The 13210-nt window shown below is 40.9% G+C and overlaps 3 protein-coding genes across 4 annotated transcripts in view; 2 read left to right on the plus strand and 1 right to left on the minus strand.

The window, feature by feature from the left end:
- The window catches only part of LOC143037242 (uncharacterized), a 29949-nt gene extending 25682 nt beyond the window's left edge, over positions 1-4267 (plus strand). For both annotated transcript variants that reach the window (XM_076205367.1, XM_076205366.1), the window contains exons 5-6: positions 491-673; positions 3880-4267. In XM_076205367.1, the coding sequence (XP_076061482.1) occupies positions 491-673; positions 3880-4085 (389 nt within the window). In that variant the 3' untranslated portion in view covers positions 4086-4267. The remainder of the gene's footprint in view (positions 1-490; positions 674-3879) is intronic.
- Positions 4268-7865: 3598 nt separating this feature from the next.
- The window catches only part of LOC143037362 (uncharacterized), a 12044-nt gene continuing 6699 nt past the window's right edge, over positions 7866-13210 (minus strand). The window contains exon 5 of the mRNA XM_076205500.1: positions 7866-8151. Coding sequence (XP_076061615.1) covers positions 7946-8151 — 206 coding nt within the window. The 3' untranslated portion in view covers positions 7866-7945. The remainder of the gene's footprint in view (positions 8152-13210) is intronic.
- On the plus strand, positions 11631-13077 carry LOC143037186 (uncharacterized). The gene is made up of 2 exons (XM_076205301.1): positions 11631-12152; positions 12505-13077. The coding sequence occupies exons 1-2, from the start codon at positions 11631-11633 to the stop codon at positions 12511-12513; spliced, it is 531 nt and encodes a 176-aa protein (XP_076061416.1). The 3' UTR covers positions 12514-13077.

Below are 13210 nucleotides of genomic sequence, written 5' to 3' on the forward strand. Positions count from 1 at the left end.
ACCGTAGGCTTGCCTGCACAAACCGGTTTGTATACGGATTCCCGTGCGTGTGGACGAAGTAGTAAACAGTATAAAAACGCTAAAATAAGCTCTTTGTCAGTCATGACTACCACCACCTAGACCTAGAAATGGACTGACGATTGTGCATACTTTTTCGTAACGTGTGGACACGCAGGGGTGTTCCGTATAAGCTCTTTGTCAGTCATGACTACCACCACCTAGACCTAGAAATGGACTGACGATTGTGCATACTTTTTCGTAACGTGTGGACACGCAGGGGTGTTCCGTATAGTCTGCACAAACTCGCTGCGTCTGGAACCCCCTTAAGAGAAGTTCGTTCAACCGTTACTACTTTCCAGTTGTAATTTCACTCTTTAACAACTCAACTTCTTTTTTCTTTTACACCAGGGATAACTTGAGGCATTGGTGCGTTATACAGTGCAGTATATGTATTAATTTCCACATTCCACCCTCCACCCCCTTTCTACAGCTTTCGACGGGGCGCTCAACGTCGAGTCGCTGAGCAACGGGGCGATCCAGACGCTCGACCTGACGGAGGAGGTCGACCTGGGCTACAAGTACTCGTGGGTCATGAGCCTCGAGGTCGGCGAGCACATCCCCAGTCGCTTCGAGAGCAAATTCCTCAACAACCTCGTCAGGCACGCGTGCCGAGGTGAGAGAGAGAGAGAGAGAGAGAGAGAGAGAGAGAGAGAGAGAGAGAGAGAGAGAGAGAGAGAGAGAGAGAGAGAGAGAGAGAGAGAGAGAGAGTGAGTGAGTGAGTGAGTGAGCGAGTGAGTGAGAGAGAGAGAGAGAGAGAGAGAGAGAGAGAGAGAGAGAGAGAGAGAGAGAGAGAATGAGAGACGCCCGTGAGTGGAGTGTGAAAAAGAAATAAGAAAAAGATATATATATATATATATATATATATATATATATATATATATATATATATATATATATATATATATATTTGTGTGTGTGTGTGTGTGTGTGTGTGTGTGTGTGTGTGTGTGTGTGTGTGTGTGTGTGTGTGTGTGTGTGTGTGTGTGTGTGTGTGTGTGTGTGTGTGTGTGTTTACATTTACCTAGTTGTATTTTACGGGAAGGGGAGCTATGCTTGTGGTGTCCCGTCTTCATATCTCATTTTATCTAGGTTGTTTTTGCACACACCACTTCCTCATCTAACTTGTTCCAAATGTCTATTACTCTGTGGGGAAAGCTGTTCTTTTTCAGATCTCTTCTATAACTGCATTGATTTTCTTTCCGTATCCTCTTGTATTTCTACTGTTCCATTTTATTAGGTCCTCTCTATCAATAGTTTATATGCCTTTCATGATTCTATAGATAGTTATCAAGTCTCCTCTCTCTCTTCTTTACTCTAATGTCTGTAGCTCAAGTCTTGCTGCTAGTCTTTCTTCATATGATAGTTCTGAGAGTGTTGGTGCCAGTTTTGTAATTGCTCTTTGTATTCTTTCAAGTTTTGATATACATTTTTTTTTGTACTTGGTGACCACGTCGTCGCTGCATATTCCAATCTTGGTCTTATCAAAATGACTAGTATTTTCCTCACCATTTCTTCATCCAGGTATGTAAATGCCACTTTGATTGTTCTTATTAAGTTATAAGTTTCTCAAAAAATCTTGTTTATATGTTTCTCAGGTGACATATTATTCATAATAATGACACCTAGGTCTTTCTCGTTTTCTACTTTTTTTTATTTCTTCTTCTCCCAATCTATATGATCCCACTATTCTTTTTTTGCTTCTTCCAAATTACATTATACTACACTTCTTGATATTGAATTCTATCTCCCACTTCCTACTCCATTCCCATACTTTATTGAGATCACTCTATAGCGACTCACAATCTTCTTCAGTGTTCACTTTTTTCAACAATTTTGCATCATCCGCAAAGAAGCTCATATAACTTTTAATTCCTTTATCCATATAATTAATATATATAGCAAACATTATTCGGACCAGAACTGTTCCTTGTGGAACCCCACTTATCTCTTCATCCCAATTAAAGTGTTTGTCTCTTATCACTACTCTCATTTTTCTTTCATGCAAGAAGTCTTCCATCCACTTCAGCAGTTTGTCCTGTATTCCTCCTGCAGTTTCTAATTTCTTAAGCAACTTCTTATGTGGCACCTTATCAAAAGCTTTTTTCAGGTCTAGAAAGGCACAATCAGCCCATCCATCTCTTTCTTGTATTACATCTATTAGCCTTGAATAGAAACACATTAAGTTTGTGACACATGATCGTCCTTGTCTAAATCCAAATTGCCTTGGATTTAGTACTTTTTTTTTCCAAATGCCTTACCCATCTACTTTTGATCATTCTTTCACAAAATTTTGCTATCGTACTTATTAGAGAGACCGGTCTATAGTTAGAGGGTCTTCTCTGTTTCCCCCTTTATATATTGGTACTATATTTGCTCTTTTCCAATCTTTTGGAACTTTTCCTTCTTTCAATGAACTGGTAATTAAACTATGTATTTTGTCTGTTAGTTCATTCTTGCATTCTCTCAAAATCCAGTTTGCTATTTCATCTGGTCCATGCGATTTTCTTACATCGAGATTACTCAAGTGTTTCATTATTTCATTTCTTGATACTTCTATCTCTTTCATAGGGGGGACTTTCTCCTCCCATTCTATATCTCTAGGTTGCATGTTCTCCCATGTAAACACTGATTTAAAATGCTTGTTCATAATTTCTGCCATTTCTATTTCCTCTGTGTATTCAACTCCTCCTTGCCGTAGTTTCTCTAAATCTTGTTTGCTTTTCAGTTTGTTGTTTACATATCTGTAAAATAGTTTTGGTTGATCTTTACATCTATGTTGTATTTCCCGATCCTATACATTTCTTCTATTTGTTTCCTTATTTCTGGTTCATCTTCTTGAACTACTTCTAATATATTATTTACTTTTCCTTTTCCTCCTTTATTCTTGTAGTCCTATTTAGATTATATTTCTCTTCCATCCCTAATATAATTATACATTTCTTTTTATCTGCTAAGTCTCTTACTATATTCTCCTTCTCTCTCATCACTTTAATAACTGTGTTTTCAGTTTGTTCTTTCGTCTGCTGTTTCACTATACCTCTAAATTCAATTTTATTGTTCTCTTGTACTTTCTTCCAACCACTTACCTCTTTTACTATGGACCCTTTATTCTGTTTATTACTCCTCTTTAATTCCTCATTCTCTTCCTTTACTTCTCTAAACTGTCTTTTTAATTCTACTATTTCTTTAGTTAGGTTTTGATTCTCCTTCTTTAATTCTTCCAGCTTATCAACTCTTTCAGTAATTAACTTTATTTGGTTAAACTTAGCTTCCCAATTTACATTAATTTATTTTAGTTTTTCATCTAAATTTACTAGTCGGGGGAGATTGTCATTTCCTCCCTCCTTAAATCCATGGAAATGGTTATCTTCACCTTCCATTGCACTGCTCTTATCTATATTTCTAATCTTTACATTTTTGCTAATCCCTTCGTCTTCATTATCCTCCGGTCTCCGTTTGTTGACATGGCGTCGGCTTTCCTGGACCCAGTCTTCTCCTTCCTCATTTCCTTCCATTTTCCTCAGTAATCCCTCCCCTTCTCCTTTTTCATCACCTTCCCACTACACCACGAGCTTTCCCCTTCCCTATAAATACAACACAGGTACTTCCTTGTCGTTGTGATCCTCGAAATTCTTGGATAACTCCGGAGCCCGAACTTCGCTGCCACTCCGACCGACGTGTGTGTGTGTGTGTGTGTGTGTGTGTGTGTATGTATATATATATATATATATATATAATATATATATATATATATATAATATATATATATATATATATATTCTATTTTTTTTTTTTTTTTTTTTTTTTTCCATTCCACAGGCGTGGTGCTCTCGTGGGCTTTGCCGGGCCAAGGGGGCCACATGCACGTCAACGAGCAGCCGAACGAGTACATCCAAGGCCGGATGGACCTCCTCGGGTTCCGCTACGACATGGAGGGTTCCATGAAGCTCCGGGAGGTGGCAGAGCTCGGCTGGTTCAGGGGTACGCTGATGATCTTCTACAGGAAGAACCCTATTGATTGCTAATAGAGTTTACGAAGTTAGGATCCATGCCTCATCGAACTGACTTCGAGAAGGAACCAAGGCTCGTGCAGTATATGAGGGAAAGACATTGTTGTTTATTTATCTATTTATTATTATTATTTCTATTGTTATTATTAGTATCATTATTATTATTATTATTATTATTATTATTATTATTATCATTATTATTATCATTATTATTATTATTATTATTATTATTATCATTACTACTATTATATATATGTATATATATACACACACACACACACACATATATATATATATATATATATATATATAAATAAATATATTTTAACAAAAATATATATATATATATATATATATATATATATATTATGGTTCACTTCAAGACCCAAAGCTACAAACTATGAACATGGTCAGATACATAGGTGAAAAGGTGACGAATCTAGTAGCAGAGCATTGTATCTTGGCGTATTTATCGCTTGTTTTTCTATAAGGATGAGTTGAGTTAAGAAAGGTTTGATAATCGCTTCAGGAGTAAAGACCTCTCACAGGTAGGTTATTGCGTGTCCCAAGCATTCTCACATGCTGTCGCTGATTGAAGATGGCTTTTAAGATTTTGTTTTCCTGTAGCCTTCTGTTCTTTGTATTCTAAAGAATCAAGGTGTGAAAGTGTTGTGACCCATCGCTTTTACATTGTGATAAGCTTTATTTTTAGCGTTTTGTTTATATTTTATTTGTTTGGTTCCCCTTTTATCTTTGTTGTGTTAGAAGTGGCCATATATATATATATATATATATATATATATATATATATATATATATATATATATACATATGTACGGTATACACACACACACACACACACACACATATATATAATATATATATACATATATATACACACACACACACACACACACATATATATATACATATATATATATATATATATATATTGTATGTCGCCGTGACCCTTCAAATGCGTACGAGGCTAAACTTGTCATGAGCTTGATTCTGCATTGTTGATAAGTTAACAATCGTTGATATATCAAGAATGTTAACAAATTGACAATTGTTAATGAATTAACAGGTATCAATAAATTACCAGTCATTGATCAATTAACATTCATTGATATATTAGCAATTATTAATAACTGTTAAATCAATAATTGAGCGATTCATCATTCATGCCACAAAGTCCTGCAGTATTTGTCGTCTTTACAGATTTATTATCACAATATGTTCTATTTATTGTTATAATTGTACTTCATCCATTTTTTGGATGAATAAGTTTTCTCAGTAAAACTATGGAATGGAACATAATAGAAAACAAACAAACGATAACCCTCACACAGTTAGTTGACACAAAGGGGCATACACAAACCCAAAATAACAATTAATAATAAAAATTATTACAAAAGTAATCAATATACAAAAATGATCAAAATAAGTATTTTTTTTTATACGACGACTTGTGATACATTCAAACCTAACGGCCGCTGGATGTTCACTGTTGGTGTTTGACATTCCTCCAGTGTTGCCAGATGGCTCTAACGGACGTTTATCAAAGTGACACGGAGCCCGCTTTGAGAACCCAGTGGTTCCCAAACTATCTTACCTTACGCCTCCTTTTTGCTTCCAGTAGACCTGCACGCCCCCACTCTCTCTTTTGTTCATGTAAAATTATTCTTGCATTTATTTCTTAGCATTGTTCAGGAAAACAGATTTCTGTCTGTATCGAATTTTGATAATGAAAGCCACTCAAACAAATAATGGTATATGCCAGAGACATTTTCTAAGTAACTAAAAACGAAACATTTGGTTCAAAGGGAGCGGAAAAAAGTTTGAATATTAGCAAATTGGCAAAATTGACTTGCAATTAGAATAGATAATTTGAAAACATGGCATATAATATTTGGAAAGACTCATGAGACTAAGGCACAATTTATGCATGTATGTAATGGCAGATATTTGTTCTTTGAATGATTTTATTATTCTAATTAAACAAATATTTTTGAGCAGATGACTGCACGCCACCATTGTATTCTCCTCACACCTCCCTAGTTTGGAAACCACTGCTCTAGACAATGATTTAATATGATAAGACATGAGTTACGACCATGTGTTGTCATCATCGGTAGGACTATGAAACTACCACTTTCATTCTTTAATTTCATTGTTTATTCTGAGTTCTAACACTTCTTTTGTAACAGATTAAACTTAAATAAAAGAGAAATTAAAGATATGTCAGTTTGATTTTATGTATATCCCGGGGTGCACAATTACAAACAAAATCAGAATAAGATATTTTACTCTGATAATACGAAAGTTGTTACAACAAACAGCGAAAAATTAGTAACTACAGTTTATTTCGTATCTCTGTGTGGGAACGTCGGTTTGATTACTCTGCATTTAGCTTATGTAGGTCTTTATTTATGTACGTAAACTAGCAAAAGCTGTAATAATTTCAAGAAAAAAAGCTTTGGTGTGAAATGAGCAAAGAGTGGGTTGTTCTTTGAAGACAAGAACTAAGGTAAGCACTATGGGGGATCACGCTTTGAGTTACCAGGACTGTTACAGTGAGTCTGTTAGTATTTCCCTAGCAGAAAAAAACAACGTTCATTGGATCACGTCTCCTACCTAGCCTCGAGATCATATACGGTTCCAACTTTGTTTATACTCTTTATTACCAATTATCGTATTTAGATTTCAATTCATATAATGTTTCAGCTTAAGCTATGTCACGTTCTCATCTGTTCCAAGTATTTATATATCTACTAGACCACCCGTGACCCGTTGGGTCAAATGAAATTTTAAATGATACGTTGTTAATAAAATGGTCAATAAAATATCTATTAAGACAATGCTCTATTCAGTAGACGAAGGCAGTGACTTGATTATTTACAAGAAGTGAAATACAGAAGATTGTGACGTCATGTCGTCGTTGCTTGGAACACTACGCATCATATGATTTATACGGTTCGTAATATTTTAATAAACTCATTATTCCTCATAAATGCTAACTCAGGAGTTGGCTATACTTTTAAATACTGAATATGAAAAATTTATAAGTATATATATATATAGATATATACATGTATGTTGGGTCAAATAAAAATTTAAATGATACGTTGTTATAAGAAGTGAAATGCAGAAGATTGTGACGTCATGTTGCTTGGAACACTACGCATCATATGATGTAACGCCATGTCTCTTCTTCTGATTGGCTGGTCCTTAGTCGTGACGTCATATCTCTTCTGCTTTGCTGGTCCTCAGTCGTGACGTCATATCTCTTCTGCTTGGCTGGTTCTCAGTTGTGACGTCATATATCTTCTGATTGTCTGGTCCTCAGTCGTGACGTCATATCTCTTCCTCTGATTGGCTGGTCCTCAGTCGTGACGTCATATGTCTTCTGATTGGCTGGGTGACGGTTTCAAGATTATCAGAACTTTATAAGTATATAGATATGGATTTCTTTCACAACCTTTTGACACGTAGTCTTTTTTAAATTGTTTTTATAACCCGATGAAACCCTCCTTTCCCTAATCAAGAGATCAGTGTGTGTGTGCGCGCAAGAAAAAGTGACAATAGAGTTTGAGGAACTCGAGGTCCTATCATCTTTCCATGCTTGCCTAGCATGACAACTAATGTAGACACTACAAAGACAGCGGCCACAGGTTGTATTCTGGCCAGCAAAACAAAGCGGACATATTTCCCACTTCCATTTTATTTTAATTTACATTTGTTTACAAAAAATGAATATCAGTTCGATGTGGCAAAAAAAAAAAAAAAAAAAAAAAAAAAAAAGGAGGAGGAGGCTTGGTGCCTTCGAAGTCAGTTCGATAAAGTACAGCTCCCGACTTCAGAAGGGCCACTCGCTAGCACGGAAGAGGTTCCTTCCTCCTGAAGACCATCATGGTGTTTCGGAACCAGCCGAGCAGTGCCACATTCCGGATTTTCAGGGTGCTCTCGCTGTCGAAGAAGAACCCAAGGAGGTCCATCCGACCCTGGATGTATTTGTTTGACTGCATGTTGACGTGCATGTGACCCCCTTGGCCTGGCACAGCCCACGAGAGCACTACACCTGTGGAATGAAAATAATAACATAAATTAATGTATAGATAAATGAATAAAGAAGTGGACATCCGTATACAAATAGATAAGTTAAACGTACTGAATTATCAAGAATATAAACAAATCCACTATAAGACTGATAATTGAGTAAATGGCTGGAATGAAACAAATAAGAGAAATAAAATGAACAGCCGAACAACTGAAAGAATAAATACGAAAAAACAAAAGCGAATAACATCAGTCACGCGAACATTATACGACGGGCGCGTCTCTCTCTCTCTCTGTCCCCCCCCTCTCTCTCTCTCTCTTTCTCTCTCTCTCTCTCTCTCTCTCTCTCTCTCTCTCTCTCTCTCTCTCTCTCTCTCTCTCTCTGGGATTGGAAAACAAATATGGCGTGTGACCGGTCCTACAGTTTTGAGCTCCGTGCTCTTTGTTAGAATTCCGGCAGTGTTATTGTGTTCCAACCCTTCGTTGTGTGCTGTGAGATATTATAAGACCACCTCTACCATTTTTTGTCATCACGGTGTGTGAACATTAACTAACTTAGTCTATAACTGTGAAAACATTATCCCTCCGACCTTCCTGGTCAGGGGCGGCCAAGTCTGCGCATGCGCAGTAAGAGGTTTGTGACGACATGGATGAATCGCTCTCCCCGCATACTGCCTCATAAATCCTGAACTCCTGTGAATAATATTAACGTGTGGTAATCATGGACTACTCAGGGCCACAGGCTATTGCCATCGTTGAAGCCGATCTCGCTATGAGTGACGATGAAAATCCAATTAACATATGGCCCCCACTTACGACTTACAACCATCACGCTCAAGGAAATTCTCCTGCATCTGGCAACTCTGCACCACAACCATTTACCCCCGCTAAACGCACTCTAAATGAAGTCTCCAATAATAGCAGCCCACCACCTTCTCCTGCTGCTAAATCATCGAAGAAGAATCCAATGACAGAGCCACAAGCTTATGATATCACACCATCTCCCACCCCTACCCCCCCAATCTCGTCCTATACTTCGCCGTCACAGGCTCCTGCCTTTGCTCCCAGAGAGAAATATGTCAAATTAACTTTCCCTGACAACTCAAGCTGTGACGTGAAACTTCGGTGGCTCTCCAACGTTGCCAAGTCTTTCCGTCTCGATCGTGAGCTGGCTGAGGTGAAGATGTCAGCTATTACATCTCGTTTCGTCTATGTTTCAAGACAACGACAAGACATCATTACAAGTATCACGAGTGGGGAAATATTATCTTTACGCCTAGTCATCCAGGACTCCACGGAAAGACCACGTAAATTCCCTACGTACCTCCTCACTCGATACCCTGTCAGCATCGATGCCTCTCATGCCAAGGAATATCCAGGGATACATACATCTCGCAGATTCGTCCAAAATGGGACGCCAATCAACCGACTAGTCATCACGTGGAGCCTACTTGAACCACCGCCGCCTACCTTAGAGTTCCCCTTCCTACCTTTCCTCCCTCCCTGTGAGCTTCGCAAAATGAAAGATGAAATTCCATGGTGCTATAAATGCTGGGGCTTCAAACATATCTCAAGATACTGTTCCGCTCCCGCAAAGTGTGCCTGGTGCGCGGAGAATCATGACACTCGTTCCTGCCCTCACCGCCCACCCACTCCACCCACCACGCCCGACGACTCCGCATCTACCTCAGAACTTTCCATATCCCCACCACCAGACACATCCCGATGGAAGTGCCCCCGATGCCATAAACCAGGGGTCAACGTTTGGCATGGCTGTACTAAGCGAACACCCACGGCCACTTCCCAAAGACTTGGACCACCACTATCATCACTACCACCACCACCACTTCCAGCCACCTCTCTCACGACGCCCAGCACCACGGACTCTGCTGAAGTACAAGCTCTTCGCCAAGCTGTTGCATCTCTCGAATCCCGCTGTTCAGCCCTCACGAAGCGATTCGATGCCATAGATGCCCGTATCGAAAGTTTAGTTAACCAACAGGCTACCACAGCAACCACACTTGCCAGTCTAGTTGAATCTCACAAAGTTGTTATCACCTCTGTCACAGCCCTTACAGAGCGACTTGATACAGTTGCCTCCCATCTAGAACTTACGTCCACGCATCCATGCCACACAAGCTCCTTCGATGCTCCAGGGATACTACTATGACCTTTCAGTTAATTGAAGTCACTGTGGGCAATGGTAAACTTCGACTTTGCAACGTATACTCTGCCCCTGGTGTTATTAATCTTGTTGCCCTCCCAGTACCTACAAATCGTGGAGTGATTTATATGGGGGATTTCAACGCTCGACATCCTGCTCTTGGTGATGCCTCCCCTGTCCCCAACCGTAGCGGAGTGCAAGGAAACCTCCTTCGATGGATTCGAGGTTATCTGAGTAACAGGAAGTCACGTGTTCTCTTTCGAGGTGTGTGCAGTTCCTACGAGCAGTTCAAACTCGGTACCCCGCAAGGTGGCGTACTAAGTCCATTTCTTTTTAACGTCTTGATGCACCGCTTACTCTCACTTCTTCCTAACGTTCCCGGTACAACCCTTCTCTGCTACGCGGACGACATCTGCATCCATTCCAACTCGCCCGCTGACCTCCAATTCGTCCTAAATGGCTTCTACACGTCAACTACCGCTTGTGGTCTCATCATTTCCCCTGAGAAGAGCAGAATATTTTCATCTCGTACTCTCCAAGCACTACCGACGTTCAACATGGGAGGTGACGCTATCCCTCATTGCACACAGTACACATACCTTGGAGTACCAGCCCGGATCACTCCAGCCATACCGACTCGACAACGTATCCATCCCCTTGTTAATGATCTCCTTGATCGTCTGCAGGCCCGTTTTAACCCTATCAAGTGGCTTGCCACAAATTCCACCGGCGCTTCATTACCAATGGTCAGAACTCTATACACCACATTTCTTCGATCACTCGTTGACTACTTATCACCTGCCCTTTGTCAACTTCCCAGGAGAGCTTTGGAACCTCTCGAAAAATTCCAAAATAGAGTAATGAGATTTATCTTAGGTTGCCCTCCTTCGACTCGCATCGTTAACATGCAAAGTGAACTTGGTCTACCCTCGCTTGTAGAGAGAATATATGCTAACATGGCCATTCTCTCTGTAAAATGCCTCCGATCGCCCTATCTGTCCCCAAACTTTACTGCTACCATCAGAGCGTCGCTCGAACCTGACAGTGCACCCCGCCTCCCACTTCGACCAGGAGGCCGCAACCTCGTCACTACAGTGTGCAACACACTCAGAAACCTTGACATCCACGTCCCTGAAGAAACGGTTGAACCCGACTTGCCCCCGTGGCGAATCTCCCTCCCTAACGTCACCTTCACACCAACCTCCAAAGATGACCTTCCTGCACTTCAAAAGCAACTAGCACTAGAGACCATCGACAGCGTATCCTCAAAGATCCCCGCAGCGCATGTCATCTACGTGGATGGCTCAGTACAGGCTGATGGAAGAGCAGCGTGTGCCATGTACTCACCCACCTTACAGCCACCTGTGGACGCTGGATGGATTGGCCGCAGGTTACCTGTCACATCAAGCTCCACGTTTTGTGAGCTACACGGAATCCTCGACGCAGTAACATACCTTGTAGACTGTAACGTAAATGGTGTGATCGTTTGTGACTCCCAACCAGCTCTACACGCCCTCTCCTCACCCAGACCCAACTACTATCGTGTTGTACAGGCCATACTGACCCAACTCGCCGTTGTTCATGAAACATCTATGGCCGTATCTCTCATATGGGTGCCTTCACATGTCGACCTTGCTGGCAACGACACGGTGGACCGTATTGCCAAAGCAGCTTGTGCCTTCGTCTTAGATAACGAACGCGTAGTACCCTCTCTCACATGCCTCAAAAACAGAATACACGCAGCCACTCACACCATAACAACACGCCGAAGAGATGCGGAACGAGCCACCAGTGTCTCCATTCAACACCACGACCACTTCCTACCCAGCCGCCACAAGTATCGCCGACGCGGACCCATGGTACGGAGACACAATGTTGTCAGTGCTCGGCTCAGACTCGGATATCGACCTGTGTGGCAAATATCCCAGGCGGAAGATATGCCACATTACTCATCATGCAGGCTGTGTAACCGCCCTAACGCCAACACTCTTGAACACTACTGTCTCCAATGCCCCATTGTGACAGACAGTATTCCACAGAGACAAGACGTGATAACTGTGTGTAAATATTTACTTAGTGACGACAACTTAGATACACTCCTAGCTCGCCACCCCCATTTTGGGGGATTTTGATTGTTAAATCCAATCATACCTCCTTTTGTATCTCTTTATATGATAATATGACTAATATACTATTGTTTGTCGCCCTCAGAAGCAATGAATTTATTAAACGGTGGACCATCTTACCAAGGCAGCCTATACCTACGTCATGGACGTCACGCGCAATGCTCACCCTATCATGCCTTAAAACAAGATACGAGTACACGCAGCCACTCATGCCATGTCAACACACCGAAAGATGCGGAACGGTCTACCGATATCCCCATACGACCACCTCCTACCCAACCGCCACAAGTAACGCCGACGCAAGACCATGGTACCAAGGCACAATAATGTCAGTGTTCGGCTCGGACTTGGGAGTCGACCTGTGTGACGGGGGTCCCAGACGGATGATATGCCACGGTGATCATCGTGCGGGCTGTGTAACCGTCCTAACACGAACACCCTTGATATTATTGTCTCCAGTGACCCATAGTGACAGACAATATTCCCCGGAGACGGGGCATGATGATTATATGTAAACACTTACATAGTACCACTATCCCGCCATCACCATTTCGGGGGATCCTGAATGATTATTGTATTTTGTCTCCGTTTAAAGAATGTGTGTAATATATGACATGTCCTCTAACACAATGCTGTGATAGATGTACTATTGTTTGCCGCCCACAGGCGTAATAAATTTATTAAAACCAAAAATCTCTCTCTCTCTCTTTCTCTCTCTCGCTCTATCTCTAGCTCGCTCTCTCTCTCTTTGCTTCTCTATCTCTAGCTCGCTCTCTCCCTCTGCTTCTCTA

This window comes from Oratosquilla oratoria, chromosome 22, assembly GCF_046742065.1.
Source record: "Oratosquilla oratoria isolate Oo_2021 chromosome 22, ASM4674206v1, whole genome shotgun sequence".
In the NCBI taxonomy this organism is placed as follows: domain Eukaryota; kingdom Metazoa; phylum Arthropoda; class Malacostraca; order Stomatopoda; family Squillidae; genus Oratosquilla; species Oratosquilla oratoria.